A 25,468-nucleotide genomic window follows, 5' to 3' on the forward strand; every position below is an offset into this window, starting at 1 on the left:
GTCTGCACTTTAAGCATGGATTTTGTGACAATTAAATTCATTCCTAGTAAATTTTCCAGTCCATTAAGATGATTATAATTAATTGCTTTAGTTTGACTAAAATGTCCCAAACGTATTTAAATATGATTCTCACTTAAAAAGTGGAAATTAATTATAAGATCTGTTCTTTTTTTATGTGTAACAGTGAGTCCCACTTTCATAGCTTGCTTGGGTCCAGCCATTTGTTCTGTTGGAGATATTTCTATGAAGAATTAAATATTGAAAGAAATATTCTGTAACTTGATAATTATGGCATATGATCTGATGAGAAGGAAGGGTGAGATCCAGCTTTAAGGGCTGTTTTCAACAGTGAGTTCTTCATGCAGTGTTTGCAGTAAAACCATGTTACAGGAGGAACTCCTCCCCACGAGGATCCCAAATTAGAAGCTCGCCTGAATTTAGTGGGTGAATGAAAAGTTTGCTCGAAGACTCCTTGATTTTGTCTAATGATCTTTCCAAGCATTTGTAGTTACTTGTTTTTTTTAGGACAGCTGCCACAGAACATTAGTGTTCAAACAAAAAAAAAAACCAAAAAAAACCAACAACAACAACAACAAAAAATCCTATAGAACATGACAGTCCTCAACTGTACTCTGAGTATAGAATGTCAGTTATTGCCTTTGAGTAGTGTAAGAAATGGTCTGTCTATCAGAAATATCAGTTTTTTTTTTTGTTCAATTAAGAAAATTAAGTATATTATGAATAATTTTTTATGGATAAAAAGATCAATTTTGATACAAAAGATGCAGATACACTTGCAAGTTTTTCTGCTGTCTTGTTCTTGCCTTCTGGTGTGGTTCTGGACTTTTAAGCAAATCCATATTATCTATCCCTTTTATTTAATAATTTCTGCAAATCTTAGTCATTTAACTGAGGCACAGTCCTCAGTAATCTGGAAAGCTGTGCAGTGTGTGAACGAAGAGTCCATTAATCTGGGACACAGCGAGCCAGAAAGAACTCAGTGTAGGAAAAGAATGGGAAATACTGTTCATACTAGGGAAGGTCTGGTGTTTGGGCTATGGCTCAGTGATGCACAGATGCCCTGATAGGTGTCTTGTCGTGTCTATAAAATTCAGTCTAGTAAATCAAATTTGTTCAGAAACTGCTCCTGGTTTAAATTGTCATTAGCAGGTTTGTTGCAGGATCAGCCATCTCTCCCTGCCTGCAGCTCCAGCACGATGCCTGCAGGGACACTTTAGTGAGCACATCAAAAGAAATTCGATCCTGCAGCCACTCCTGATCTCACCGGGATCTTGGGTGCACAGGTTTCTTATTAATCAAGAGCCACTGCAGCATCTGTCCTGTTATAAACTGGAGTAAAGCTTCCCCCCACTCCACTCTCTTTCACGAGGTGTTTGGAAAGATTTATTCTAAGTGCTCTCCAAGAAAACTTAACGTTTAAGGAGCAAACAATTCTTGTCAGTTGTACTCCAAGGTTGTATGAGCTTTTTGTTCTCTAAGCCTTATCTAGGAGATTAGCAGCTCTTTAAAGACAAAACATCAGGGCTGTCTCATGGCAAACATAGAGCAATTCAGCCCGAAGTAAATTATCACCCTGTCGGGTACCATGTGAAGAATGAATCGGGTTTTCTGTTTGTTGACTTGTAAAATTGATCAAGCCACTAAGTAACCATTATCAGTGAAATGACCCATTTCTGTTAGAAAAAAAGTAGCATTGAGGAAACAATTTGTACACTATTACATCTTCCATATATTTTAACTTCCTTGTTTGTGTTAAACAAACTAGAGTAAATTAGATCGTCACCTTTTTTTCTCTCTATGTGTTATTTCCAAAAATAGTTCGTTTAGTTAAGTGTCAGGCTGGTTGCTATTCACATTGAAGTTTCGGGGGAAATTCTCTCAATTTATCAAAAGCTTTGTCAGAGATTGCACTGATTTCAATATTTCTGATTCAATTATATTTCAATTACTTTGTTCAGTATGTTCTCTCATCTAGGGCTATCTATGCTGCAAGTGTAGCACTCTATTTGAAGATCTCTGAGATTTTTCACTTCCAAAAATGTTCCATGAGTGTGTAAGAGTATCTTCTAATCCTAGGAAAAATGTTAGACTAAACATACCAAGACTACAGTAGCAAAACGGTTTTCACCTAAACCAATTCAGTTTTCCATAGCATGTATTGCTTTTCTTTAGGACTGATATTGGGTTTTAACAAAACAAAGCAACAAGATTAACAACATTTTCTATGTGACAAAATACTTTTCTAGATATTTAGAGCACTGTCATTTTCATCTTTGCTGAATGTCCAGGCATCACATTGTAGAATATTTAACACACATAAAAAGGTCCATTATATCATATTTTTATATATATATATATATATATATATATATATATAATATAAGAGTATATATATTCTTTTATATATATATATATAAAAGAATAAAGATACAACCCTGACAAAAACTTGAAAAATACACAAGATTAAAACCTTGAGGTTTTCTGAGTTGCAGAATATTCTTTTCAAGTGGCCTAAAAATGGGAGAAACCTCCATTTAAAATAAACTTACAGCTTCCAAATTTCAAGGGGCAAGCATGTGCATCCATAGGAAAGTCTTCTAAATGCATTGGACATTCTGCTCTCACAGTCAATCTACAATGGATTAATGAGCAAAAGGACACATTTATTCTAGTTTCATAGAAATTGCAAATAGACTTCTATTAAGACACATAGCATAAGTACAGCACAGTATCTGTTATGTGATTAATTACAACTGGACTTGAATTATCTGGCTGAGGGTGCAGCTGTTCTGCCCCTCTGCCCTTCCTCTTGGTCCATCAGAGGCATGCTCAGGCTTCTCATTTGGTGTGAGGATTAAAATCTATTAGCAACTGCAATTGCTTCCTTGCTGCCATCATTAAATTGGCCCACTCTGGATGCTCAGACATTTGCTGAAATCATTTCATTGCTATCAGCTTGAGTGCAAACATGTTTCTCAATAAAAGAGGTTAAATGAGCTAGAAACAGTCACATACCACACATCAGCAGAGAATGAACAGTAATACTTGAGGAGTAGGCTGAAGATTGCATTAAGGCACTTGCAAAGGTGAGGAAATAGGAATGGTTATGATCAAAAGAAGAGACACATGTGAACAATGTGCTGCCAAGATAGTGTTCCTGTGGATTAAATCCCTACCAGCTGAGCTTTTAGAAAGACAAGAAAAATCGACCTAGACTTGTGTAGCTACCAGCCAAGATGATTCTACTTTAGTCTAGCCAGTCTTGAAAGATATTGCACAATAAATTGAACATCCCAAATGCTTGGAGAATTTGTTTTCTTCAAACACTTGTGCTGATTTTAAAAAACATCTTTAAATTTATTAAAGAAAAAGCAGTGTTCACCTATGTGCTAAGTTATCCATCTTGGCTTGAAGTCAACCGAGTCCCTTTATACCTTGTTTTCATTCCATGGGAGACATGAAGAGGGGATGTGCACCTCTACAGAGGCAACATACCCTTTTTTTCATTTTTTAATTTGTAGGTTTTTAATCCAGAATGACTGTATATCATCATTATTTCAAAAGGATTTATTTAAGTCCTCTAACAAATGGACAGCTAAAGTTCAGTTATCCATGATGAGAATAATATATTTCCAATGAATGCTGTCAGCACAAAAATAATTTTTTCTCCTAACTTTCTGAATGCTTTAATCAATGGCAAAAGAAATGTCTATTTTTATGCTATGATGCTTTATGCTCCCAAGCACAAGAAATATTAAGAATGGTCAATGAATTCTGTGTGCATCTGTTAGTTCGCAGAATCTGCTTTCTGTATGATCCAAAGATTAAAGACCCTTGCACACAATTTAGGAGTACAGATTACACTAAACTTTCAGGCTTTATTATACTTGCTGATGGAATCCTTGAAAGCAATGCCAAATCAAGATTCTCTGCAAACTGATGGGTTCCTAATACTGTAAGAACCTTTTTAAAATCAAGCATTAAGATGCATCCAGGGACTGTAGAGGTAGCGCAGCAGGAGACAAAAAATAAACACTGCAAACAGCTCCATTTGTCCATCATCCCAAGGCCTATTGTGAAAATAATTATTAAGCAAGAATCAAATAATGCTCACAAAGGAACCAGTTTTCTATCTGGAAAATACGCTTTCACAAGTTAAATTGTAAAACAAAATGAAGGATGTAATACTTTAGGGCTCACCTCATTGTGTATAGCAATGTCCCATCCTCTGTGATTCGTAATAGTTTATTTGGCATTGTCATGTTATGAGCTACTGACTTCTTTCCATTGTGGAAAAAGGTATCAGGCGTCCAAATTTTGCTGGCCATTAAATTATTTAACCGGAGAACAGTCATAGGTCCTTTGAATTTTAATCTCTCATCTTTCCAGCTTTGGCGGAAAAATACATCTATAGTGTATTCCTACATCAATTCAGAAAAAAAGGGAAACACTTATGATGTCACATGTTGCAATATGAGAACTTGACAAGTATCTTCTTACCATTCCCTAGAAGCAAGATGACTATTAATGAAATTAGTCATTATCAGAAAGTTTATTTTCTGTATTACTTACTGGTTATAAAACAGTTACAATATCATTGCTGTGTTCAACACAATAAACATCAGGAAGTATTTCAAAAGTTGCCCATGAGTTAGATATAATAAAATGGATAAAAAAGAATTATTCTTTTCCCACTTGAAATGTGATTTGAAGCTGCAGATAGGTGGTCAGTATGTGTGGCACAGGAAACGTGTGTCAGAGTAAAATAAGCCTTGTGAGGCAGGGTCTTTCTACAGCCTTCTGTGCTAAATGTCTCATTAGCATAAACTTGTAATCAACCTGCAGAAAGTTCACAGTTCACTGAAATTCTATGGTCTGACTGGTGAGATGAGGAATGGTCCATTGGGTGAAATGGTTGGGCTACAAAGAGCACAAGCTGAGGGCACCTTTGGGCCAGGAGTGACAGTCTGGCTGCACAGGGACTGGGCTGGGGGGCACAGAAGCAGTGGCTGACTCAGTGGGCACAGGGACAACCAAAATAACCAACATTCACTATGAAATGAAAGAAATATTCGTGACAAAGCAACAGGAACCAAGTTAAGAGGGAGAGGGTGAAAGTAAGAAAGATAGGTTGGAATATTATACATCAAATATAGATGGGGTGGAAAACCGTGAATGCAGCATAGTACAGCATTTCCCAGGGAAAAATTCCATCCTCATGTGGAAGTGCAGCATTGGATCACCCTGCCCCTTCCATCTTTGATATTGTGATAAACATCAAAAGCAGTTATCCAGCGTGGTTCTGAGTTACTCTGAATGAGACTCTCTTGGCTGACAAAGGGAACCTTTGCTGAGATCTCCTGCAAATGGAGATGCCAAATCCTGGAACTGTGTGTGAGGGCACACAGGGCTATAAGGAATAGAGCTGTCCTGAAAAACATGATAGTAAAGGGGAACATTCTGGAAGGAGCATGCAAAGTGTCTCCACAGCAAATTCCTTTAGATTTGTGTTTTTTCACTTTAATCAGCATCATTCCATACAACATAAGCACTTTTGAGCTGTTTATTCCTTGTGTAAATATTAGCAAGAAAGAATGGTGATTCTTACTGATGTGTGTTTTTCCTGCTTTTAGGGTATGAAATATCTGAGTAAATTTTTTTTTGGCATGGAAATTTAGTTGCATGGGTTGTTCTAATTTTGGGTCGTTTGGTGGATTTTTAAATTTAATTTTATTTTATTTATATCCCAGACCTGTGAGTCATTTTGGTGCATACTTAGTTGTATTTATATTTTTTTAATCACTTGCTCAGTGAACTGCTGAAGCCTGAGTTTATTCAGCTTCATTGAAAGCAGTTTGTACTTATAACCAATTATTTGCTTCAGAATTTTGCTGGGTCATGGCCTTAGGTTGAATTGTGATCAAATCCTGTCCCAGCTGTGCAGTGGAGTAGGACAGAAGGAGGTGTAGGAGACAGTATCCATCATTAAAATTTTGGATTTCCTCCATGTTTTACTAGCACCAAAGAAAATTTCCTCCTACACACATGGGAAAGGTAAAAGACATGCCCAGAAGGTGACATCACTTCAGCATGTAAGCCATTCCCTTTTTCTCCCTCAGCTGCAAAGGGGTGAGTGGGAGGTGGAACAGGTTGAGAACAGAGAGTCTGGTTTTTCACTTCATACAAACACAGGGTTCACTTGTTGGAAAAGGACAAGGAGTCGGAGAGATTTGATAAGGGTCCTGAGAGCATAAGATAAAATTCAATTAAAAAGTAGCTGCCAGGTCATGCCTGGCGCAGGCTGAATCTTTCCCTATCCCAGGTCATCACGCCATACAGAGTGAATTAATTTTGGCTGAGATATCTCAGCTCCTCAGCTTTCACTACCCACTTAAGCATGTACATTAATTCTCCTCAAATGAATCCTGACAGACAGCTGATCTTTAGAGCCATCAGATACTCTAATTAGGGCTTTTTTCTACAGCAGAGGGGCATAGAGAACAAGGGAGCAGAAGGATTTTCTCTAGACTATGTACAATAGCAGTGGCCCATGTGCAGACACATGAGTGAGGTGGAATTTGGAATAAATTCTCCACAGCAGAGACTCTTCATTCCACTGTATGCAGGTTAAAAAACAAGATTTCTATCTGCACTTTGAATACATTTTATGGTATTGAATATTTATAACACTTTGGCTTAAATGCTCTCTATTTTACTCTTTTAATACTTCTCCCTGGAGATTGTTTGTTTATTCACAGGGTAGACCACTCTATGGCCTACATGAGGTTCTCTACAGGAAGATAGTAAGGTAGATAATCATTCCCCAAAAGCTTACTGTACAGAAAAACTGGGAATGAAGGTTTAATAGAAAAAAATCCTGTCTGAGAAAGTTAATTTTGAAACACTTCTTATTCCAAATAACATACATCAAAAATTTTCACAAAAATGACAGTATGAGAGTAGCCAGGTATCTGTTGTTCAGTTCAATCCACCATGTAAGCATGCCTGAAAACCTGCAAACATGCTGAAATGATGTCACTTTGCAGGTTTTCAGGCATGTCTTTTACCTTTCCCATGCCTGAAAACCTGCAAAGCTCTCCCAAAAATGTTGATTTTATTTTAAAAAATGCTCTTCTCCCATATAACTTTATTTGCAAGTATAAGAACAACCCAAGACAACCTCTTTATAGATTAAGAGGTTGTGTCCATGCTGCTCTTAGAGGAGTGCATTGAGAGTGGGCAGGAGCACCCTCACTTGTCCATGGAGGCGCCTCCCTGGGTTCTGCAAACCGCAAATGGCTGAGGTGTGCTGGCAGCTCAGGGTGGCTGTGCCTTCCCAACACTCAGCGAGAGCTGGAGGAGCCCCTGGCCAGCCCCAGCCCAGGCTCAGGCTCAGCTCATGCCCCCCTTGCCTGCCAAAAGCCTCCCCCAGCCCCAGCCCAGCCCCTGGCCAGCCCCAGCCCAGGCTCAGGCTCAGCTCATGCCCCCCTTGCCTGCCAAAAGCCTCCCCCAGCCCCAGCCCGGGCTGCACGTGGGGATCAGGGGAGCCCCAGCTGAGGTGTCCAAGCTGTCTGTGCACAGAGCACACTGCACCGAGTGTGCAGTGAAATTCAGATAAACTCTGCATTCTGGCAAACTCTTCAATTTATCTTTCTGTCTCTGGTTTCACACCTAGTTCCTCAAGCAAAGGTTTAACATGAGTGGGCTGCACACACATTACTTTTTATGGGAGGTGAGTAGGAGTTTTACACTAAATACTTTTCTGTGAATTCTTTAGTTTTCAAAATATATGAACACCTGCCTCTGTGTTTCTTGGTCACACATTTTATTAAGAGGATGATGAATTCTTTCTCCTGTTTAAATGACTGAAAAACAGGAGTCAACATGGTATGGATATCAGGATATCATACCATTTATAAGTTTAACTGTACTTTTAGAAGTACTTCCTTCCAAGCAATCAAAAGATGGTGTCTTTTCATAAAGTTCAGTTAGAAACATAAACTGTCTTGTAAAAGTTACTTTTTCTGCTTTTCTATTCCTTAACGTGGTTTTGAGTAGTCAGAACCTTGTAATAACCTGGTGTTTAAGGCTTAGCTACATTTCTAGTTCAAATTAAGCAGCTGACCATTTTGTAGTCAGAAATGGAACTTGTTCCCTTTCCTCTACTTATTTTTTCTTTTTTTTTTCTTGAATCTTTCTTTTGCTAAGTGTATTTAGCTAAATGTAGCCAGATACAAGTTGGAATTGCTTTCATTTCTTCATTTAAATCAACAAGGATGTTTCTAGCATTCATCCTAATAGAGCATCCAGCAGACACTGGTGGCTGCAGACCAGGCTTTACCCCTCTCAATCGCCACCTACTTGTGCACACCTCATTTAAATGGAAAATTTTAAGTACCTAATCCATATTTCTACACAACTCTTGGTATCTCTTAAGACCAGGACTCACAGCATCTTCATTCAGTTTTCTGAACATCTCCATTCCCTGCAGTTATCTGGCAATTTGATTTTAATATTCATTCCGTAAAGCAGTGACACTAATTCTCTCATTAATCTTCTCTTTTTAGCAGCCAAGATCTAGGAAAGTCACTTTCCATTGATCAGTAGCTTTTAATATAAAAATACAGGTTAGACTGTACAGATGTCACACCATAGGCATAAGTGTTAATTGCATTTTAAGATGATGATCTTTCTTGGCAAATTGGATCAGTGATGTGCCAGCAAGGACCTCTGCAATCACTCTCAGAAGAATACAGATCCAAACCCTAATGCATTTCATAATATATTATGTAGCAAATATAAAGTCTGTTAAAACACATTATTAAAGTTACTGAGGCTTCTAATTTCAGGGCACTTAAATGCAGTCACAGCAGCAGGAACGGCAGCACATAAAACCTGATGGCATCCTTGAATCAGGGGCTCAAAGAGAGCCCAGCCTTAAAGGGGGTAAATAAGTTATTGCATAGATCTTTTATCCTCCAAATGAAAAAGTCAAGAGAAAATGAGTGCTGTAGAAATACAGGCCATCACTTACCATATCATGGTCTGAAACAGGCCCAAAACTGGTGACGAAGATGTCAGTCTTCACTTCAGTTACACGCTCTGATGAAGCAGGAAATTAGGACAGTGAGTGTCTATAAACAGCCTTCATTAGATCTAACCACTACCAATTTTCACAATAAATAGAGAAATTATTGGCTTTGATTAGCCATTCTGAAATTGGTCTGCAATACAATCTTGAGAATTTACTGTAGAAGTAATTTCACAGTCAATATTGTCAGCAATGGGGTTTTTTTTTACAGTTTTTCCCCAGAACTTTTTGAGGCACAGCAGCTGCAATGGAAACAGTTCTGCTGTTGTCGAAATCTTTTCATCCTTTCACTGATAAATCTTCTTGTCTGATACTATAACCAGTGCTGAATATTGTACACAGTACTCTAATATCTCATTGAGTTCTCAGTTTCTGGGCAAGCTAAAATAAGGTCTCTAATAATTACCCCAGCTTTGTGAGTTATGTATTTTGTATTGAGACCAAGAACACAGAAGCAACAGAGAGAATATATCATGGTGTATACAAACATGAATATACTTTATTGATCTGAGTTAGAAATGGCTGTATTACCCTTTACTTCAACAAACAAAAAAGAGTTAAAGCTTTTCCAAATAAACATCAGCTAAGCTTCCTTTCTGGAATCATCTGTGTAAATGTTTTCAGAACGTGAGCTCTCCAGTCCTATAAACCTAAATGATAGATTAGTACAAATAATACTTCAGAAATCTGTAACATGTACATGACACAGGCTATATGCATATGCTGCATCATAGAGCTGGACTCCTCCATGATTTCCAGGATGTCCATGTTCCCCATGGCACAGTGAAATTGGACATTTCAGAAGAAATCAGTCATTTTAATGGTCACAAGTGCTGAGATGCCTTAACTGGTGGTGATCTCAAGAAAGAGGTCAAAGATCTGGCTTCTCTATTTGGAGTGGCAAAAGGCATCTTGAGAAACACCCAGGCTTAACTTCCTCCCTTCCTCTCCTCTCCCTCTACACACACACACAGGATCAGTCACCTCTGAGCATGCTGGTGTTTTCTAGGGCACACAGAGCAAAATATTCCCCCAGGATGCCATATATCACAATAATCCTGTTGAATTAAATATAGCTGCAGGGAGTAACACCACCTGCAGCAGGAATCCAAGCAGTGTTGGTTGCAGCTAACCCCACCAGCTTCCCAAAGTTATGGTGATTTAAGTCTGACTACATTTACTATTGTGCTCCACAAGCCAGCATTAGGGGTTTTGGTAGGAGTTTCAGACATGGAACAAGTGATAACGTTTTTGGAATAACTTTCAAAAATAAATAAATTGAGCAATCTGGAATATTAAAAGTAATCCTAGAGAAAACACTATAGTACATGTATAGTAAACAGACATGCAGCAGGCAAAATTTTTCCTAAGACTAAGAAATGTATATGTGTAGCTATTTGTATAATGTTATTTAAATAGTGCAAAATAATTAATTAAATTATTGCAAAATAATTAATGAATTTAATGAAAAATTTAACACAACCATCTGATTTCAAAAGACTTTGGACAGTTTATATAAAATTTGTTCCATCTGACAAGAAAATTCTGACTGAAGGGAAGAAAATGAACTCAGGATTAAGCAGCCAGTTACAATTTACATTTCTGTATCTGTGCAAGAGTTCCAAAGAGAATCAGTGTTCCACAATGCTCATTCAGGTCTTTCATTCAAGAAGTGTGCAACTTCTAAAGATGTAAAAATGGAAACAGTTTCCTATAAATAGCTAGTATAGATACAATAAAATATGTCCTTTTGTGAGACAACAAAAAATCAAAAGGTAATATTAGAGTAGATTCTCCTGTTGGTCTAGGAATGCAGCTGATGAACTATATTCTGTTAATAAATTAATGCAAAAATTAGGTGGTATCCAAAGTAATCTTCAGGACTCATTAAAATGGTGACATTTCCAATTTATTATTCAAAATCAAGGAAAGTAAAATACTGTGATGTGGCTGAACTGCTTTATATTATTTTTATTCTTTATATCTGTGACTGAGAGGTGTACAAAATACAGTGACTATTGAGAAAAGCACTGGATAGGGTGAAATTTCCTCCTTAGGTGTCCAGTTGAATTAATATGTGACATTATAGTTATTTACAAACTTTTTAATTGACTTAACATAATTTCAGTATTTTCTTGACATCTAATTGTCTCTGGACTTAAAGCAGCTCATGGTGAGAATTTGCCTTTCTGGAACTGAAAGAGGCATTGGGAGGAAAGGATTCTGTCCTTTAGCCCATCCCTGTCCCAGAAGCTGAGGAGGCTCAGCTCAGTTCAGGTCATGTGGGAACAGAGGGCAGGAAAAGGACAGGGAGGTGTCACAGGTAAAACATTGCTGAGGGGACTCCAGCTGCCCAATCACCTTTCCTTAGGACTGAGAAACTGAGACCATCCTGAACCCTACCAGCCTCTCACATACTGGAAAGTGAATCTCAAATGGCCTTTTAAAGATCTTTCATCCTGGTTCCTCACTCCTCTTGTCCTCTTTCCTCTGAGGCACTTTGGGAGAGAGACGATTCTAGAAGCTCTTCAAACACAAAGGGATGGTGAGTCCCTTAAGGGTCCCAGCTCTGAGCAAGGTTCTGTTTAATATAATTCAGCTGGTTTGCCCGCACAAACACAGAATAGGCTCCTTGAATCAGCAGCATACCATGTGCTATCCTCAATTCTGGCTTTGGGAGACATGGACTCGTGGAAGAGAGGCTGATGCTTAAGGCAACCACTTGAGGACACAAAATGGAAACTTGAGACTTTTGCACTAAGAAGGAAGATTTCCAAGGGAGTGAAAAAATAAGTGATGCCTTTTATTTCTGTACAATGTTTAAAGTATTTTAAGTGGCACATAAATCACATGAAAATTAGAAAATTCAGATTGTGAACTCAGATGAGATTGTTATCTTAACACTGATTACACTTTTGCAGTGCACCTAACCCCCTCACATGCAGATAAATCAATGTACAGACCACGACTTTTTTTTTTCCTTTGGTGTGTGCCTCACTTTCAAGACCAATGAAAAAGGGTGTATCAAAGCACAGAAAGAGATTACTAGCTCCAAAGCCATATGGAAGTTTTGAAATTTTTGTTTACTGTTTCACTAATTAGATGATTCAACTGTGCTTAGTTAAGTGCTTCAGAAGTTCTGAGTCACTCCTGCAAAGGACACGTGTTTACTAATACAGTTGAGCTATATATATATTTAGAATCAAGGTTACCCATGTTCAATTTGCATCTTGATTACCATGGGAAGGTTCAAATTGTGCTGCAAATGCTCAGAATGTTTTTTTCAGGAGCCACGAATCCTGAGCTGGATTCAAAACCTTCACAATATTCCTGAGAACTGGAGAAAAGTCTTATTGCCCAAACCAGGCTCAGGTCAGGAGCTGCTGGGATTGCTGAAGGGAAATCCAGCAGCTCTAAAGATGCATAACTGTCTCTTGACTATGACATCTGTCTCATGAACCAGGAGTAAGTAACGCAGGGATATCTGTAGAACATGTAACAATTGCAGTCAAAAGCCCTAAGGAAATTAATAGTGACTCACTGGTTTGACTGTAAGGCAATCACAGGGTCCAAGCAGTTACTGAGCAGCAAAAAAGCAGCTGAGCACCACACCCAGACACTGTGGAACACAGCTGTGGGCAATTGATCCAGGTACAGCTATGAAAGCATCAGTCAACCTCAACTGCTGTAATTTTACTGTTAAAAAATAATGTGTTTTGCTAACCATGCTAGACTAGCGTAAACTCAAAATTAGTAACAATAAATATTTTGATTTAAACTCCCAGGGATCTCATTATTGCTAGAATTGTGACTGGATTATAAACAGAGAACAAAATAAGAAATACAGTTTTATTTTAACAGTAGGAAATAAGCCTATTTATCAGGAGAGACCATACATGAAATATTTCCCTTTCTGATCTGCCAGTATTTGAGCACAAGGTTTATTTGAATTGCACATGTTGGTGGTTGAAGTTAATTCCATTTTTTGGTAATGCACTTGTTCTTCCTGTATGTCTCATGTCTGTCTGTGCTATAATTATTTATATGGAGGAGACATTTCCTCTGGCTTTGAATGAAAGGAATTGTGATACCTGTACACTTAGGCTAATCAGCCCAGCTATGTCCCGTGAGGTATTTTAATTGAAGAACAACAACAAATGCACTCCTAGGAATTTTGTGCTGCTGCATTGGTAAGAGTAGACCAAAAGGGAGAAGAGTGAGCTGTCCTGTGATCAGCCACTGCAGTCTGTGCTGAGGTTACTGGGACCTGCACATGCCAATTAACAGCTCAAAGCTGCTCACATCCTACCTACCTCCCCACTCATGTATTAAATCTATTTTCCTAGGGTTTTCTAAGGCTTTTTACAATTGTCTTTGCATTAATCTGGTGCCTACAGAGTGGAAAAAAAGACAGAAATCAGCCCCCTCAATTTTACAAAGTCAAGTGTAGCATCTGGTCCTCCTTTACTTATGTGTATAATATGTAGAATAATGTGTAGGGGTGAGGTCTTTTCATTTAGAGTAGAATCATTTAAGTTTAACTTTTTATTATGCATACAAACAAATCCCTTATTTTCCCTAAACTTTATATTAGCTCAGATATGTAAAAATCCAACAATTTCCATTGGGACTTCAATAGCCAAGAGGAAATTTATGTTTATATATAATGTTCTCATACCACTGAAACTTAAAATCTAATTCACATAATACCATGAGGTTCATTTCCCATCCCTTCCACTCTGTGGAAGTAATGAATTGCCTGAGATTGACTGACATTCCACTTAAGGACAGCCCCACTCAATCTTGATAAACATCACACAGGAGACATCAACAAATATCTTTTACTGACAGCATAAAATAAGTATAATTCTGTCCAATATTCAAGTTGATAATCTACTTGGGATGATCTACCGAGCATTCAACCCAACAGTAAAACCAAATCTAATTCAGGAATATTCTGGTCTCTCAAATCAAACTCATTGTTGTTTGTTCTGTATTAACCTTTCTACTACAAAATCCCTTCCAAAGGTATAAGCCACATTTACCTTTATTCTGATTTAAAAGGTCTCAGAGCATGTGGATCCTTTAGTTTTAGGGAGATGAGATGAAAATCGTAACAGTCTTAGAAAATCCGTAGCTGCCCCTGATTTCATGTAAATGAACCTCATCATCAAATACAACCTGCCCTAAGCAAGTCTTCCCTGTCTCCCTGTGGCATTTCAAACATGGTAGAAGAACTTATTTTTTCCACCCTTTTTTATTGCTCTTCAATTTTTTTAACTCCCACTCTAGACAGAGTGCACTACAAGGAGAGATCACTAGACACTGAAGTGAATTGTGCTTCTTATTTCTGTTTGATCCTTTGGTTTTTTCAGGACTGTATATTTGAATAGAGATCAGCATCTTTATTATTTAGACCATTTTTTATCACCTCTAGTTCTACAAACCAGGCAGTTTCCACAGAAAATTATGCCATTACCTCAGTGACTTCCCTCTGTTTTTTCCCCCTAATGTCTGACATGATTTCCTCTTTTCAGCTTCAATATGTTACTCTCTGCAAATCCACCTCCTTGCTTTTTCTAAATGATGATCCTCTCATAGAGTCAATAGGTGTCCTCTAGTATCATTCACAACATTTTTACATTCATTTTGGAAGTTCTATTTTCCATGCATAAATAACTAAATGTAACTATTTGTTCATGTTTATGGATGGGTACAACAGATGCTATTTCCTAGCAGTGTCTGCCTAAGTGACTAAGCCCACATGTGAAGGAGGCAAAACAAGTAAATAACATAATTTATATCAATAATTATTGATAAGAAGTGCAAATGTGCTAATGCATAACATGATGTTGCATGCTCTTTTAAAAAATAATCAGATTAATTTTATCAATGATGCCATTTTTTGAATAACAAGCACATTCAATCACTATAATTTTCCCCTGTGGGTCACCAGCTCCACTGTATAATATTCTGGTTAATGAGAAATAATTCTTTCTTTCCCCCTTGTTCAATGGCAAACTGCTCAGAGGTTCTCATTTAGCTTCAGATATGGCTTCCTTGGGTTATATGATGGTAACTTCCATTCCCATACTCTTTATGGACCATATATGACTTTTAGTTTTCCTTTTGAAGTAATACCTCAAGATGCAGAAAAAGGCAGGGCAGAGTTATTTGTAATCTGGTACTTATTCTGAGCATGCTCAAAGAGTGATTCAAAACTCAACACCTCTAAATCTTTCCTATCTTAATGCTCCACCTCTTAGCCTGGCTTTCCCATGAGTACATAGAACAGCTCTACAATGAATCTTTGCCATGAGATTTCTCCAGATGGTTGTTCTTGGCTTCACGGTGCCTCATTGGCTGCACCAGAGCACTTCTACCAAACAGTGAAACTGTTCACCACACTCACAGGATGTTTGCAAACTTGCGATTGAAAAACATCATCGTGTTTATTTCAAAAAGGATTCATTTACTCCTCTAAATAAGTAGAACCAAGATGAAGATCAAATCCCTTTCACAATTCATTACAATTTTCCAGTAACTAGAGATAGCTTTTCATCACTGAATTCTTCATACATAATGGCAAGGAAGGAAAACCAAATAACCTTACTGAAGGAACTATCATCTACCTTTTATTCCATAGGCAAGAAAGAGAAATTGGTTTATTTTCTGTTTCTGTGGGTGTACAGATTTGAAAACCTGCACTACAGGAGGAGAGGTTGTACTGGGATAACCAGAGTTTTCCCCAATGTGCCCTTTTCTGTAAGAGACTGCACCAGGCATTGTTTTACTTCAGCTTCTGCTTCTCAGAAGGCATAGAAAGAATGGAATAGACAGTGTTGGATGATTGGAAAAATGCTATAGTGCCCTCAGTGATACACAGATGTACGCTGTGCCTAACAGCATGAAATTTATCAACATAAGATATAATGAGGTTCTCTGGCCTCTTAAATTCTCCAATAGCTACATCACAGCTAAAACTGAAGGAATCCGTTTTAGAGCTAGTAATTTTTATAAAATTATAGAAATAATTATATATTTTTAGATATAATACATATCTAAAAATATTGTTACATCGGTAGATTTCTTGACTTTTGCTTCAGAGTGGATAAAATTGTGTTCTGATCAAAATATTTAACAGGAAGCCATCACTGATGTTGGGAAGAAAAACGAAACCACTGCTTGTCCATGCATTTTAAAATTTCCAGTATCAAATCATGCTAAGATGGAAGGCTACTGAACTTCCAACGCCAAAACCCATGCTATATTTTATATATTGATTTAGATTTGTCACTGAATATTTTTATGCATGGAACATTTCAAGAATACATTTTCCCATTATACCGAGAATCTAACTTAGCTGTCAAAATTGAGTCATCCTGAGGTTCTTCACTCAGATTTAGATACCTTAGAAAGGAGATTTTGAAGATGTGAATTTCCAAATTCCTGAGCACACCCTTTATTATAAGTTGCTACCAGGACTGAAAACATCAGGTTATGCCTATAAAACTAGGTATTTGTCCCTAGTTTTTGAAATCTATAATTTATATCTTTTCAATAATGCCTTACTCAATAGTTGAAAGAGTTTATCTGCTTCTTACTATACTTGATTTCAAACATCAATTTACTGCTCACAATTTAATCAGATGTTGGAGTTTTTTTAAAGCCATGGTACTCTTATTTCTAGTGTTCAAAGCTGACAAACATAAGAGAGAAATTTGCTGATCTGACACCATGAAAATATGGTATACTGTGCAGAAGGAAAATTGTTAATTCAAGGTTCTTGTTTACAGGCAGAAACTGGCAACACAATTCCAAAAAGGAAGGATGCAAAGATTATTTAAATTTCTCTAACACTTAATTAGAGAAACTACTCCAATCCCTCCTTCCCTCCATCCCATATTTCCCATCACTCATTGTTGCTTTCAAAAGCCATGGACATTGCCATTTAACTTTGTGAAGAGGTTAATTTCCTTTCTGTCAGGAGTAAGTTTTAACTGGACCAGATGATTCTTTCATGAGTAGACCTTTGAAGTCTGTATTCAGAAACATCTCTATGAAGACACAGACATAGGAGCTGATACTGATATGCTTAGTTCTCTAAATTGCAATCCAGAGTGAGAGAAAATCCTTTCCCTGCATCTCCCTTTGTTTTCCGTTCTAGTATCTGTTAAAAACATCATAGTAGCAATAAAACTCATATAAGAAATCATCATATGCTCAGATTTTTCTTGTAGACATGTACCAGACTCAGTTTACAGTCTCATTTATTTATTGTCTTCTGTGCTTTATTTACTGTGATAGAGTAGCTGACTGAACTCTACAGTTCCATTAAACAAAGAATAAAGGAACATTTGTCTACCCTAGGTCAAGGGTTCACAAGAAAGCAGGCAATAATACGGGCAGATAAAAGTAAAAAATTGCTCTTATTTTGTTGTCTATTACCTGAAATGGCAGAAAAAGATTTATACACCAGGACATTTTTAAATGTGGTAATTAATACTTTTTAATCAGAATTTTATCTTTAGCCATTCCTCAAAATCAGTGAAGTCAGTTTATTGAAGAGCCTGGCTCACAATTCAAGAACAGTTGCAGGATGGTAGCCTCAAACCACAGAATAACCTTACACTTAATTACCTTCCATTTCATCCACAGGAGATGATAGAAGAATTCCTAATGTGATACCCCCTTATATTGCACTTCCTCTGAGAGTGAGTACAGGAAAACACTCTGAACTATATTTTGTGGGGTGGGTTGCTCTGTTTTATTTTATCAGAAGAGTCCAAAAGGAAAACAGAAAAAGGCTGTCTGAAAGAAGTAAAGCCAACGTTTCCATGCGCTGGAAATAATAGATTTGTGCTTGTCCATTTAGAATTTCCATGTTTGCGAACAGTAAGCTTTTAAGACCCAATTTTGGGACCATGTCACAGTAGAACAAATCAAAGAGTGAACACAGAGATGCTGATGAAGACCAGGTTTTGTAGCAATGCTTTTATAAAGACATAATTGCTGTGTGGTTTTATGCCTTTCTCTGGATTCAGCACCAAGAGCAGAAGAAGAAAGACATTTTTATCAAACTGTGAAGAAAAAATGTTACAGAAAGAAATCCTTACATATCTAAGTAGGGAAAAAAAATCTTAAAAACTTCTCTGAGACAATCTACTAGGATAGATTGATACTTTCACTTTTAAAAAAAAACAAATCCTCATGAAAATAGTCATAGATATATGAGGCCTATTTAGGCCTCATTCATCAACTTGTCATTTGTCAGGTCACAGGTTGTATTTTTTATCTTCTATTCTTTATACATTCAAAGTTTTATTACCCATTCAGAGGTGTTCTTGAATTGTGAACCATTTCTTCTTCTTTTGGGTATATGTGTGAGAAAACCAAGTACGCAAAAGACAGGGAAGGCATGGCTTTTGGGGGAAAAAAGCTATATATCAGCATTACTTTATGTGTATATATAAACAGAATTAAAACAAGTATAGCAGGGAAAAAATGATAATATTTTAACTGAATTTTTATCTATCATGTAACATTGAAAATCATAATACAACACACCTCCCAGTCCTGGTCTCAAGCGGTTGTCGTAGCCATCCAGGAGACGATCCAATATTCTGGTGAACACTGTGGTGTTGTCTTTAAGTTCATCTTGTGATGAGGTTTGTCCATAGCTGAAATACACAACAGTTAACACTGAAAAACAGTAATCCACCAATAACCTTAGGAAACAGTAATTCCAAAATCCATTTAATCTCGCTCATACAGGTTTATGGTCTCATAACCTCCTCTGTATAACCAGGTTGGAGTGCTTTGTAGAGTTCTTGCATGTTTCTATTTTCTCCTCCAATTGTAAGATTTTAAAATGATAAAAAATCAGTGCCCCTACATAAATGGTGAACAAAAAGAATGCCAGTTCCTTAATGTTTCTCTCATTATTCCTTAATGTTTATAATGTGCTAATATGTGTTTTCCTCAGGAAAATGCTCATTTGTCAGCCAAGAGTAGTGTGTTTAATTCATAATAGCTCTATACGGCTTGCATACAAAGAAAGATAAAGTAATTAAGAACACTGAAAAATACTGACAGAAATAGAGATATCTTCTTTTTAAATACAGAAGTAGATGTAATTTTGCTTTTATTTCTCATTTTCCTGTAGCAGTTAGATTTGGAGGAATATCTCCATCTTTGCCTTTCAAATACGTAACAAAACCATCTGCTGTTATGAAAATCTCTTGTGTCTATAAAGCTTCCCTGATAGATCCCTATGTATATCTCTAACTCAGTCAAAGGTCCTGAAATTTTACTTGAAGAAGGATAAAATTAAAGCTCTTTGAAGTCAGCTACCAAAATCTTACTTCCATCAATACAAATCAGAATGAAATCCTTAGGCTTAATGGTTTCTGTCTGCTGTAGATGACACCAGAATCAACCTTTTTCTTAAATCTGAGACCTTTACCTAATACCCTGTCACAGATGATTCCCTTAATCATAGATTACACTTGTCTTAAATCCTAACCCAGCAGTGGTTTTTCATTCATTGCTGAGAAGACTTCCATTACAAACACGTGGAGTCATCAGGGATAAAAGCAAAAGTGCTGCTTTTCAAAACATCATTTTATTGCACACATTACTGCTGAACTGGAGAAACAGTGCAGCACCAAACACTTCCTTTAGGATCAGGTCTAGTGACAAAAGTGACTCTTCCACTGGTCAGCCTGTTTTCTGTTTGGGGTATGTGATTCTTGGTGCCCTGCCAGCCCTTGCTGCTCTAACCACCAAAGACCCTCTCAGGAGGAATATGGTACACAAAATGATCAGGTTCTGTTAAAATACCTCTGAAACGTTTTTTCTGTGAGCTGCATCAGTCTGACATCCTTTGTGTATCCCACACTTGTGTTCCACTCGGATCAAATAGAGAGGGAAGGAGGAAGGATACCCTGTACATAGGTACCTGGAAGTGCTTCCAGGTTAATTTTGCAGAACAGGTTTGAGTATTTAACACTACAAATTTAGATCAGTTTCAGGACTGACATCCACCGAAGTTTGAATAATTTTTGGTTTATTTCCATAGGGTGGTATGTTTTAATGCATAGAAATCGTTATTTCTATTGAAAAGGCAAAATACCTAACAGTTTTTAAAAAATAGTATTAATTTCCTCTAACAATATCATACAACTTCATTTAATAAAAAGTAGGTTGATTTATATTTATTGATCATGCCTACAATTGAATTTTAAGTCACAGACAATATTTTTTTATGCTCCCTCTATCTTACCAAATAACAAGTTCTCCTGCTGTCTCTATAGCAAGCATTTTATCTTTTAAAGGATCTTTCCTCATACACCTTCCCCAGAATTTCAACACATGACCTTTAGTGGATGAAATTTTAAATTAACACTCATTGTCAGGAAAAAAGCTGCTCTTCATACATATCTCAAGGATAGCAGAAGGTCATCAGTATTGAGGTGGAAAAAGGATACAAAACCACTTCAGAAATGTTAATGGTAAATAAATGAGTATGTTTGTGAGGAGCAGCAGGAAGATGGGCTGGAGGCAGTGCAGTTGTGCCTCACTCCCATGCGCAAGTCCCATTTGTCAGTGCCCTCACCTGCTCTTCCCACCATCTTAGCCAAGGTAAAAAGCACCGTGAGGTTTGACTGACATGGGCACAACAGGAAGATTCTGAACATTTCTGCACATTTGGAGTAGACTGTAACTCCAGAGGGATTGGGATTTTTCATTCAAAACACACATATTAAAATAGTCCTATTGCAGGGCTTTTTTATTATAAGCGTGGCATGGGAAGACTGTCTTTCTGTAAAAAAGACACCTTATTTAATTTATCAGCTGTTTTTTATCATAAAGCACGAACAGCACTCCAGAGGGAAAGCAAGGCAACTGACAATGACAAAAGGGCTTTAAACCCAGATCTACTTCATGTGAGGTGTGTACATTTTGAAGAAAAAATTACTGCATGCAATTGTGTTTTCACATTAAACCCCAGTCTCATAAAAAACTGTGCACGGACTCCATCTACAGGTCATTATATTCCTGACACACCATTGGATTTCTAAACTCTGGTCCAATGTGTTTTAATTCTCACATTAACAATGCACATGCACCCATTGCAGCTACAATAAATATATGTACACAGCTATATGTGCAAATATCTATAGAATAAATGTGTTTTCACAAAATTCTCTAGTTAGGTCAGATGAAGCACTACAGGAATACTTCAAATCTTAATAAATTATAAAAATAAAAGGTTTTTTTCCTTAAAGAGTATTTGATACAGCAGCTGTTATATGAATCACCCTCTCTCTTTTTTTTTTTAAAGGAAATGCTTGTGGAGATGAATCTTTATCCATTACCACTCCACACAAATGTAAAATATTCAAGGCAGTTAGAAAAGAAGTTCCTCTAGAACTGTAAATGCATAAGAAGACACTGTGGAGATCAAGGCACAAATACATCTTTTAGAGATCACTATTGACAATAGAAATATTCTACTGCTTTCTGGTCATTAGGTAACATCATTGACAAGCACATTAATGTTTTTTATAATACAAAAATACATCTGAGAGTCTTCTTAAATGTCTTCACTGAATTTTGAATTGCAGGCAGCACTTCAAGCATATTCCAAACTGCTTTATAGTCTCTGCTAATAGTTGTTTGATGAGGTGTTGTATGGTTACAGATTTTTCTTAATACTAACATTATTTTTAGATTATGATTTCACCAAATATTTCACAAATACTCAGTGCAGAATGGTCTGTCAAGCATAACTTTGGGCTTTGAGCTTACAAACTCTTCTCCACGCAAGCAGTCCCCCTTCAGCAGAAGATCTACTTCAGATTTCCAATACAACTACTAAGTTAGCACACAGTCCTGACTGACAAAGTTAAATTATGCCTCTGCTTGCAGGCACAATAGTTACTGAAAGCACTTAAATTAGATTAAAAATAACCCTTTATTATACTTTTTTCCCCTCTGAAGAAACTTGTATTTCTGAGTAGTCTTTATATAAGAATAGAAAAAGATTGCACAGGTGTTTAAGAGGTAGATTAGTTTCAATTTGTTTTCAGAAAGCTTTTGCTTATTCTCTTCACCATATTGAACAAAAAAGTTTTATGCAAACAAATTGTAGTTTTCTTTTGAACTTCACTTAGATTAGTCCCACTTATGTGGGACTTGAGCGGGGATTAACTTCCCTCAATACACTCAGTGGTACTGCAGCCCATGCAGTATTTGTCTTATGCTGCTACATTAAATTAAAGGCTCCTGAAAGATGTTGGTGCGTTAGAAAATATCTCCCCACCTTCTCTCAGTCAGTGCATTCAGGAGGAGGCTCCAGGCCCAGAGGCAGTCACAAAGCACCAGGAATCTCTTCATGGTGGACTCTGGAACTAGAAGGAAAATAACCATTAACATCCCCCACATTAAAGCAGGTATTAGGTAAAAAAATCTGACATTGGAAACTTCTGCAGAATAATTTGATGTCAGGCAATGACCTCACAAGAGCAGAGCTGATGCCATTCTGAATAAGGGTGCAGCATGGCCTTGGCTGCTCTCCTGGTTACCTTTTACTTTTAGACCCACAGACCGAGGATGGGGTGTGGTATTATTTATTTTGTGGTAAGGGTGTATTCTTTATGCATTACTCTTGAACTTTAACAAAAACAATTACAAGTAAAAGCTGCTGTCCCCAAACTCTGTGGCAATTCTTACTCAGTTTCTCCCCTGAGTTGAAAATGTGTCAAGGCACCTCCATTGCATTTCCAGATAACCAAGTGTAATTGTCTTTTTTGTTTGACTTGAACCAGCCTGAACCCTTCCAAACCTCTGGGAAGGTGTCAGAGTGTGGTTGTGTGACTGAGGAGAGTGGTGCTTTCCTCACAACCACTGCTCTGCTTTGATGTGATGGGAGCAACTTTCTTCTAGAGATACAACAATCCTCCTCTTCCCTGAAATACAGCATCAGAAAAAGACTAAAATGAGCAGATTCTAACTCTATGATTTGCTGCTACATAGGCACACTTTAGGGCTAAAGGACACAATTCATAACGAAACCATGTGCTGACAACCTACACACTAACTCTCTCCTGAATCTCTACCAGTCTCTGAACGCTGCTGGGAAATGTTTCTGCATTAGCAGCCTTCTCCTCCTCTCTAAACATCTCCTGTACTCTCTCCAGACTTCACTGAGTTACTCTCAGTTTACCTTTGAGTAAGACGTAACAAACTCACAAAGTTACTTCTGCTTTCTAATAAACTATAAAATAAAAAGTTAGCTGATATTTGTGGCATCAGTGCTGCAGATTCAGCTAACTGCCCAGGAGATGTTGCAGGTCCCTTTACATATCAATTCAAAGTGTGCTGGAATACAGTCCCTTTTTAGGATTCATTACATAAATAAGGTTAACAAATACAAATCCTCTGTTTTCCCCCAGCAGTGAATTGGAAGGGTTTTTACGTGCCTGAGAAAATGAAGCACTGTTCATAGAAATGTTGTTGTAGCTTTAAATAAAGCTCCCCCAATTCACTGCACACTCTCAGGGACAATTTAAATCAATAAAATACCGTTTCAAAGTGGTATGTAAGCAATGAGCTATAATTAATGCGTTTATAGCCAAATGATCGGCAGATATGCATTGGATGGGGCTGAGCTAATCTGACTGAATAGGAACGAGCTGGCTGTGGCAGGAAAGTGTGGATAAAGATCTTCAGGGACGACACTGCATCCTAACTTGCCCTGGAATCAGCCCTTTTACAAAGGGAAAGACAACATCTGTGGCTTCAAAAATCACCTTCCCCCGGTCCTGCCAACTTCTGCCTTTGCAAAAGGCTCCTCGAGATGAAGAAGGGAAAGTGAATTATTCTGAACTATTTTGATCTGTTGAGCTTCACGCTCGCTCCCCTTCTCCCAACACCACCCCCTGCTTCGATAAACCCATCCAGGCACAATAAATCCCGAAGAAGGAAAGTTTCTTGCAGCTGGAAAAAGCAAATGTTAATTAAGGCTTTGACTGAGCGTTAAAGCCCAGCAGCCCCCGGCCTCCCCTGCCCGCACCGCCTGAGAAACCAGCGCCGGCTCTCCCATTCAAAATGGGAGCAAGAGCCACGCTTTGGGAGCGTTTCAGCAGCGCCAACTGGAAAAAAAAAATAAAAAAAAGGGGGGGGGGCACGACTGAAAACAAAATCGGGGGTAAAAGGGGGGCATTTTGATGCATTTTGACTCACTGCGAGAGATTTGCTCCTCTCGGAGGCTTAAATCGAGACTTGTTTTCCTCCCGGCATTTCAACTTTGCATCCCCCGGCCCGGAGCATCCACCCCTCCCACCGCGCCCGCGGGAGGGAAAAACCCAAACCCAAACCCCTTCTGCGAGGGACCGGCGGAAATCAGTCCGCGCTAAAAAATAAATAAATAAGAGAATTGACAAAGCCCATCGATCGCTGCGGATTTTCAAGCTGGAGGGATAGAGAGAAAAAAAAAAAAAAAACCACCCCGATCCGGCGGTACCTGCGGACGGAGAGCAGAGGAGCCGCCCGCGCGCCTGGACGCGGTGCCCGCAGCCGGGAGCGCCCGGAGCGCCGCGGGCGTGTGTCCGTGTGCGTCCGTGTGTCCGCGTGTGCCCGCCTGTGTCCGGGGGTGCCCGCGTGTGCCCGGGGGTGCGAGCCAGCAGCCGCCCTTACCGGAGCCCTCGGGCGCGGGTCCGCGGCGCCGCTGCCCTGCCGGGTGCCCGCCCGCCGGCGCGGAGGCTGCGCGGCTCCGGCTCCGCCGCTCACTCCGCCTCGGCCATCGCCGCCGCTGCTCCGCTCCTCCGGGCTCAGCACCCGAATTTCTCTTCCCAATATTCCGACCGCCGCTATACAACAAAAGCTTTCTCTTTACCAAGACAGTAGTAATACGTCCCAGGGTAAACCGGATGTGAAATAGGCTGTGACTTCATGCCAGAGAGATTTTATTTTAGAAAGGAAGGTGGTACCAAGCTCTCATCTAGAGACCAATCCGCCCATTTTTTATATGCAGCACAATTTAACTTCCAGTGCTCTCGCCCTAATCCCTTTCTCTCTGGCTGCAGACTCAAATCCTTCTACAATCTGCAGCATTATTATTACTGGGGGGGAGGCTGAGCGGCCGGGGGAGGCTGCGCCGAGCATCTTTAGGCACTCGCAGTTTACAAAACAGTCTATTTTAAGGGTCGTACATTAAAAATATAACCGATCTGCGTTAGCGTTCAACCTTTGATCGAATATTTAGTCGCGGCATAAATATGAATGAAGGCTGGCCAGGGGTGTAGAGGATGCAGCACTACGCGCGTGTGCCTATAGACTGTGTGTACCTAT

At 38.4% G+C, this 25,468-nt stretch overlaps 1 protein-coding gene across 2 annotated transcripts in view; it reads right to left on the reverse strand.

The window, feature by feature from the left end:
* GABRA1 (gamma-aminobutyric acid type A receptor subunit alpha1) overlaps positions 1-25,161 on the reverse strand; it is a 39,423-nt gene extending 14,262 nt beyond the window's left edge. The window contains exons 1-6 of one of the 2 annotated variants that reach the window (XM_036391700.2): positions 24,815-25,161; positions 22,440-22,527; positions 18,680-18,792; positions 9,056-9,123; positions 4,222-4,442; positions 2,571-2,653 (exon numbers count right to left, since the gene is read on the reverse strand). In XM_036391700.2, coding sequence (XP_036247593.1) covers positions 2,571-2,653; positions 4,222-4,442; positions 9,056-9,123; positions 18,680-18,792; positions 22,440-22,513 — 559 coding nt within the window. In that variant the 5' untranslated portion in view covers positions 22,514-22,527; positions 24,815-25,161. Of the gene's footprint in view, positions 1-2,570; positions 2,654-4,221; positions 4,443-9,055; positions 9,124-18,679; positions 18,793-22,439; positions 22,528-24,641 lie in introns of both variants that reach the window. The other variant, XM_036391699.2, reaches the window with a different exon arrangement.
* Between the last annotated feature and the right edge of the window lie 307 nt (positions 25,162-25,468).

This window comes from Molothrus ater, chromosome 15 (assembly GCF_012460135.2).
Source record: "Molothrus ater isolate BHLD 08-10-18 breed brown headed cowbird chromosome 15, BPBGC_Mater_1.1, whole genome shotgun sequence".
In the NCBI taxonomy this organism is placed as follows: Eukaryota; Metazoa; Chordata; class Aves; order Passeriformes; family Icteridae; genus Molothrus; species Molothrus ater.